General features: G+C 42.9%; 1 protein-coding gene across 3 annotated transcripts; it reads right to left on the reverse strand.

The window, feature by feature from the left end:
• Nucleotides 1-1,391: 1,391 nt before the first annotated feature.
• LOC123111403 (protein DOUBLE-STRAND BREAK FORMATION) lies at nucleotides 1,392-6,329 on the reverse strand. Of its 3 annotated transcripts, none has more exons than XR_006454435.1 (6): nucleotides 6,196-6,329; nucleotides 5,900-6,110; nucleotides 5,351-5,494; nucleotides 4,081-4,213; nucleotides 3,580-3,837; nucleotides 1,392-1,502 (listed from the first exon to the last, which is right to left on the reverse strand). XR_006454435.1 is itself a non-coding variant. In XM_044532195.1 (5 exons), the coding sequence occupies exons 1-5, from the start codon at nucleotides 6,294-6,296 to the stop codon at nucleotides 3,662-3,664; spliced, it is 765 nt and encodes a 254-aa protein (XP_044388130.1). In that variant the 5' UTR covers nucleotides 6,297-6,329; the 3' UTR covers nucleotides 1,562-3,661. The 3 variants fall into 3 exon arrangements, 1 of the variants encoding a protein (XP_044388130.1); XR_006454436.1 differs by lacking the exon at nucleotides 1,392-1,502 and adding an exon at nucleotides 1,558-3,430; XM_044532195.1 differs by lacking the exon at nucleotides 1,392-1,502 and having other exon boundaries at nucleotides 1,562-3,837.
• Nucleotides 6,330-7,196: the final 867 nt, after the last annotated feature.

Raw genomic sequence — 7,196 nt, forward strand, 5'->3', positions numbered from 1 at the left:
GCATTGCTAGCTAGAGACAAGTATCCGTAATGTCTGATGCTAGTCATGAGGTACGTACGTGCACCCATGCGGCCATGTCCAACGCATTAAGGCCTCGTACCAACTTGTGATGCAGACTGTGCAACCACACCCTATACCTCTAGCTAACCCGGTTATGTTTCCAGTGTGGATGACAGGACAAATTCATGCTGGAGCTACACTACAAGAAGCATAGTTTGCCTAAGAGGATTATTGTTGCCTCAAAGAAGAGAAACAAGAAGCATCGTATACTACCAGTATCATACTATATCAACATGTACAAAAGTCTTGCCCCTCATGCATCGATTTTTCTTGTGTACAGTGGTACTGCAACGTCCTCCTTTCTGAGTGCATGGGAAAAGGAGTACTACAATCTATCGAGTCCTGACCCAGGAAGGAGGCAGGATTTCTAAAGTTGTTGCGATGCGTGCATGCACATGCACGTTGCCATCAAAACTCAAGAAAGTTCAGACATGCATGTTTCAGTTTCACCCTAAATAATTAACCTGCCGACAATGTTTCACCGCTAAGAGCTAACCCCAAGAGAAAAAGTCTTCACAGTTCCTGCTTAATTTCAAAGTCCAAACGGATCCATCACATGGTTTGGTAACTCACTGGACTAACAGAGCCACCCACGCATGGCCAGTCCACAGACAGGCCGTAGTCCGATTTACCTCGTGTGCTTTTACCACCCTCTATCAATCCGCGGGTTATTTTCCAGACACTAAGGCTAACCCACAGTGTAGTAGACTTTTTCTTTTAACTTTCCTAGGGCACTGGAACATGCAACAGACATCTCCTTTCCCCAACACGACGACTTGTTCCCATCCCATGTAAACGCCTCCAATTGGGTAGACCCTGCCATTCCACAAGGAAAAAAGGACAGAGGTTCCAGGATTCCATCTATCAGGGTGGACCTGGACCACTAGCTAACTCATGTTAGGTTCGCCTTGTGTGTGCATGTGCCTCTGGGATCAAACTTCAGAGTTGGGTTTAACCGACACTGGCACATGTTAAGTGTCTGACGTTACAGGGTAACTCACATGCTTAATTTACTCTTCATTCTCACTACCAACCTTGTAGGTTTTCATGTGTTTCCAAGAGAGCTTTCTTTCTATTCTGAATTCTCTAAGGTAAACTGTCCTATTGTTCAAGGAAACCTAGCCAATGCCATGTTTTAGGACTGTCTTTTCTGTTGGGCTCAACAAGTCAATAGCACCTTTCCATGAAGTTAAATGCGCAATATTTCCCTACCGAATTATCTCAAAAGAAAAGACATTGTAACATAAGCATCATTTTGCGTGATCCTAATATGTGCAATATGTAGAGCATAAAATTAGTCTAGTTTTTTGCTCTTCATAGCAGTACACAGCGAATAAGGCAGTGACAGTACCAGAGGCCAAAGGTAACATACTCATTATGTCAGATCCAAGACTCGTCCACGATATGAATATCAAATCTCCGAGCGAAAAGACCTCACCTAACTGTGTTTGATATAACAAAGAAAATCATAATATTAAGCAGTATTCTACACTCTTGTTTAGATAATGAAGCAGACTCCTACATGGTTATTGGATAAGCACACTTCATCTAATCAGATTGTGCAATAGACAATTAACAAAAACATTGCTAGTGCAATGAAGCCATGGGAGAGATTCATTGAGCATCGCTTAAGAAGAATGACAAGCGTGACCAAAAATTAGTTTGGTTTCATGCCTGGCAGGTCGACCATGGAAGCCATTTTCTGGGTACGACAAATTATGAAGAGATACAGGGAGCAAAAAAAGGACCTGAATATGGTGTTCATTGACTTCGAGAAGGCCTATGATGAGATACCGCGGAATGTCATGTGGTGGGCCTTGGAGAAACACAAAGTCCCAACAAAGCACATTACCCTCATTAAGGACATGCAGGATAATTTTGTGACAAGTGTTCGAACAAGTGATGGCGACACTGTTGACTTCCCGATTAAAATGGGCCTGCACCAAGGTCAGCTTTGAGCTCTTATCTTTTTAGTTTGGTGATGGATGAGGTCACAAGGGATATACAAGGAGATATCCCGTGGTGTATGCTCTTTGCGGATAATGTGGCTCTAGTCGATGATAGTCGGACGGGAAATTAATAGAAAGTTAGAGCTATGGAGACAAACCTTGGAATCCAAAGGTTTTAAGCTTAGTAGAACTAAAACCGAGTACATGACATGCGGTTTCAGTACTAGTAGGCACGAGGAGGATGAGGTTAGTCTTGATGGCAGGTGATACCTCAGAAGGACAACTTTTCGATATTTGGGGTCAATGTTGCAGTGGTGATATCGATGAAGATGTGAGCCATCGAATCATAGCCGGATGGATGAAGTGGCGCCAAGCTTCTGGCGTTCTATGTGACAAGAGAGTGCCTGAAAAGTTAAAAGGCAGGTTCTATCGGACGGCGATTCGACCCGCAATGTTGTATGGCGCTGAGTGTTGGCCGACTAAAAGGCAACATGTTCAACAGTTAGGTGTAGCGGAGATGCGCATGTTGAGATGGATGTGTGACCACACAAGGAAGGATCGGATCCAGGATGATGATATACAGGATAGAGTTGGGCTAATACCGATTGTAGAAGCTTGTCCAACGTCGTCTGAGATTGTTTGTGCATATTCAACGCCGGCCTCTAGAAGCTCCAGTGCATAGTGGACGGATAAAGCGTGTTGATAATGTCAAGAGAGGTTAGGGTAGACCAAAGATGACATGGCAGGAGTCTATAAAGAGATATCTGAAGGAGTGAAATATCACCAAAAGAACTAGCCATGGACAGGGGTGCGTGGAAGCTAGCTATCTATCTGCCAGAACCATGAGTTGGTTGTGCGATCTTATGGGTTTCATCTCTAGCCTAACCCAACTTGTTTGGGACTAAAGGCTTTGTTGTTGTTGTTGATTGCTAGTGCAATATGCATTTAAAGATTGTATTGTTGGATATGCTGTAAGCTTACAGCAATATCTTATTTTTGTGTCATTGCCTGTTATTGGCCGTTCAGTTCAAGCAAGAGGTGATTATTTAATCATTATTATTTCATTTCAGGAATCCAATGCTATCAAAGTAAGAAAAATACTTACTGGGAACAGGTGTTAAGTTGTGCATGGCGTGGTAAAAGATATGGAACAGGAGTTCCACCCAGCACATGCATGATACCAAAGAAAATGAACATGACTGTCGTGCACATGCTATCAACAGAGACCCCACATATCCGTTTTGCATAATAAGACGTATGCCATGGCATAGTTATTTTACAGAGAAAAAGATCAAAGTGGCCTTCTTTTGATCAAAGCACTAATCATTGCAATCTGAGAAGGAGACACATACAGAGGTATGGATGTATTTAATGAAGAAACGTTAATGACGGAAAGGAACAACCCCAGCTATCTAGGTAGCCTGTAAAGATCCAGCCAATAACTGTGATGAAACAATATATATATATATATATATTGATGTTACATGCTGCATATGCTCAATAAGTACTAGACTAGGAAATTCGAAGCTACTGTGGGAAACGACAAGAAAAACTAAGGCATGAAATTCACCTTTTGTACCAAAATAACTTGGAATGATGATCAAGACACTCTTTTCAGTCTTGGGAAGATGCCACACTGACAATGATCGAAATCAAACCTCTTCTAAGTTTCTCTTGCGGCTAAGAAGTAGTTTTTGTGTGTCCCTTGTTTTGATCCCCAGCCTAAACATCAAGTTCGCCGGTAACTTCGGTTTTTCTGAGTGTAAATTGCACTTTTCACTAACGCCTGAAGTTTTCCTTTTCATGTATTCAGCGGATTGCGTCTGAACTGTGACAGTACACAAGCAGCAGTATTAAAATTTGAAACTCCAAAGTTTAAAAGATCAAACAGAAGATTCATTACCCTGACTACTGCAAGGTCTAAGGCTATGTTATCCAACAGCTTCATGAAGACTACATGATCATGAATAGAATGTCTATTCACTCTAGGCATTTAAGCTATTTCTCCAGTTAAAGCAGAAACAGTTTCTCAACACATAATTTACACTATTCATGGCATTACAGAACTGACCAGAACGCTGTGCAGATAATGACTTGGCCAAGGTTTGGAGTCCTCTTATATCATTGACCTTGTTCTTCTTCAGAGTCGAATTAGTAGAGTCCAAGTGGCTGGGATGAATGTGCACAAGAGCATTTGCAAAAGCCTAGAAGTACATAAAAAAAAGTAACAAATGTAACAGATGAGATTAACAATACAATCAGGGGTCGTTCAGAATACAAAGTTGCAGTTCAAGCAGCACAATACACTTCTCCAGAAACTTTAACCACAAAGAGCTGACAGACTGACATGCTAAATATCATCAATTGATGAGACTGATGAGACTGTATCTGATGTTAGCTGATAGAGGAAACAGACTAAACAATTCGGCCAATGTCGTTCTCCGGAATGATCTATGTTTATATGTGCTCAGTTGTACAAAGTACAAACAACACCACTATAAATAGCACAATCATCAAACACCTGTCATCACTTCATTCAAAGTAAGTGATAATAGGGATGCATTTTCATTTGAATAAGTTTGGTCAGTTTTCACTTTATGGTTAAGACTATGTTATAAGACTAACATGCTGAGGTATTAAAATGTTCAATATGTGAGTAAGGCAGCACAAAAAATTATTATCCCCTGAGAGAGTTATTTCTACCAGGATTAAGCCATCAGTTTTTGTCATGCCGAAATTATACCACATCACCAGTTTTATTATCAGAGAAAAATTATACTTGAAAGACAGCATCATTCTATCCAATAATCAGAATCTGTTCCAGTCTACATTTCATATTTAAGCTAGATAGCAATGTAAAACAGACAAGAGCGCAATGCAGAGAAATACTTGCTAGCTCTTGAGAGATCAGGTTACAGAACCAACAATATGTTTTATGATCCGTTACAAGTTGACCACTTCTTTGAATTATGACAATGTTACTGAATCCTGTTCTTCGCCAACACCCTGGACCATTAGTAGTACAAGCAAATGATGCTTGAGATTAACTCTGTATTCCTTTTGGACAAAGCTAGAACGAAAGCCAAAATGAGCTGTTAAGCATGAGTAAGACTCTGTAGGCAGGGCTCAAGCAAAATTTGTCCCTAAGGACATTCAAACTACTGACACTAACTGCAGTAGTGATAAGTCAATGTAACAGGATAGGGATTATAACCGTACAAGGAAGAATCACCGATAGACTGAATATAACATGCAAGCAACACCAACATCTTAGGCTATTTTCAGGCAACTAATACAAGACAAGTGAAGAGATGCTTCAGCGCAATCAGACTGTGGACTACCTTGGAAGCAATGGTGTAGAACCCATTATCAAGAGAGTCCTGTGCAAAGGTTAACCATTCTTCATGGAACACATGCAGATCAAGGTCGTCAGAGTATTTGGCCTCTCGCAGAACCAGCGCCTCATATCTCATAGCAAGGCAGCTCTGGCAGTATACGTTAGAACAATTAGTGAAGCGACAGTGAACAAAATGAAACACGGTCTGTTACCATCCAAAGAGCTACGATGGCACTATCAACTCCCAAGAAAAATAAAGCATAAACCGGTCATCATTGATAAATGATCTGTGCCGGGGTGTATACTGAACTGAAGCACTGAAACAGCATCATAAATCGAACCCTGAAACTGCATCCCGGATCACACATGCCGCAGCACACGCTTATACTGAAACTGCATCACAAATCAAACCCTGAAACACTGCATCCCAAATCACTGCATGCCGCGGCACCCTCCATACTGAACCGAAGCATTGAAACTGCACCCCAAGATCAAACCCTAGAGAGAAAAGAACAGGGTGCTGGACCACACAGTGTGCGCAATTTGTCCTCACCTCGACATCTCCCGAGAGGGCGAAGGCGCGCGCGAAGAAGTCGGCGACGGAGAGCCTCGCCCCGTCCCCCTCGACCGCAGCTGCGGCGCACACCTCGGCCACGCTCTCCCGCAGAAGTTTCCGGGCTGCCGAGCGCGTGCTGAGAAGCGCGGCAACGTCGCCGCCGGCGGAGAGCGCCGCCTCCAGTACCCGGAGCTCCTCGTCTCCGAACCTGCGCGATCGATGCGGGGAGAGGTTGAAATGGGAGGTTGTAGAAGCTGGAGCGGGGAGGCGATGGATCGCGCGTGCGTGCGTACCTGTGGTGGGAGAGGCGGGAGGCGAACAGGGAGAGGGCGTCGGTGATGGTGCCGCCGCCGTGCCGCTGGTGGGCTGTGGTGCCCTCCTGCTCCGTCGCCATACGCTGTGTGGTGGTAGTTTGATTTGATTTGAAACTCTGAGGTCGAAGTTGGCCGTACAGTATTTATTAGGCCCGTTTAGGTTGCTTTCTGAGACGGTATGATATGCTGAATCCGGCCCATGAGCACTGGCCGCACTGCCATGGCAAATTGTTTAGTTTCATTTTTTTTCTTTTTTGTGATCACTTTAGTTTCTACTCTTCCCCCAAAAACGAAAACTTTACTTTCAACCCATTATAAGGGCCTACTTGATTCGCACGGTCTTAAAAAACACAGAAATAGGAAGAATGTAGCATTTCAATGTCGTGACATATTGAATCTTATAGGAACCAAAAACACTGAAATATGCAATGTAAGTTGCTTGATTGTCCAACAAGAAAAATGCAGGAATTTTTCCAATAGCATTAGGTGTTTGACATAGTTGTTATAAAACAAAGAAATTTACCGCGGCAAGCGCGGTCAGCAATCTTCAAATCATTCAAGAAACTAAAGAAATTTTCCATGAGGTTGGACTCAATGAAAATTTCCCATGATGCATTTGCACAATAGATGGTACTCATGTGACTGCTAGAGTGCCAGAGATCACGGGCTGCATCATACAGGGGGAGAAAGCACTGCACAAGCGAATGTGCTTGTTGTTATTGACTTCGATCTGAAGTTCACATATGTGTTAGTTTGTTGGGAAGGATCAGCCCATGATGCTTCTTGCCGACATCATGGCTCGACTTAATGGCATCAATATCCCCAATGGAAAATTCTACCTAGGAGATGCTTGCTATGCATATCAACCTGACGTTCTTCCACCCTTCAGGACAATCAGGTACCATATGAACGAGTTCTCTCCAGTAACTATCCTAGGACTGCACGGGGATAGTTTGATTTTAGACACTCTAGCCTTAGAG

Source organism: Triticum aestivum, chromosome 5B (genome assembly GCF_018294505.1).
Source record: "Triticum aestivum cultivar Chinese Spring chromosome 5B, IWGSC CS RefSeq v2.1, whole genome shotgun sequence".
NCBI lineage: Eukaryota > Viridiplantae > Streptophyta > Magnoliopsida > Poales > Poaceae > Triticum > Triticum aestivum.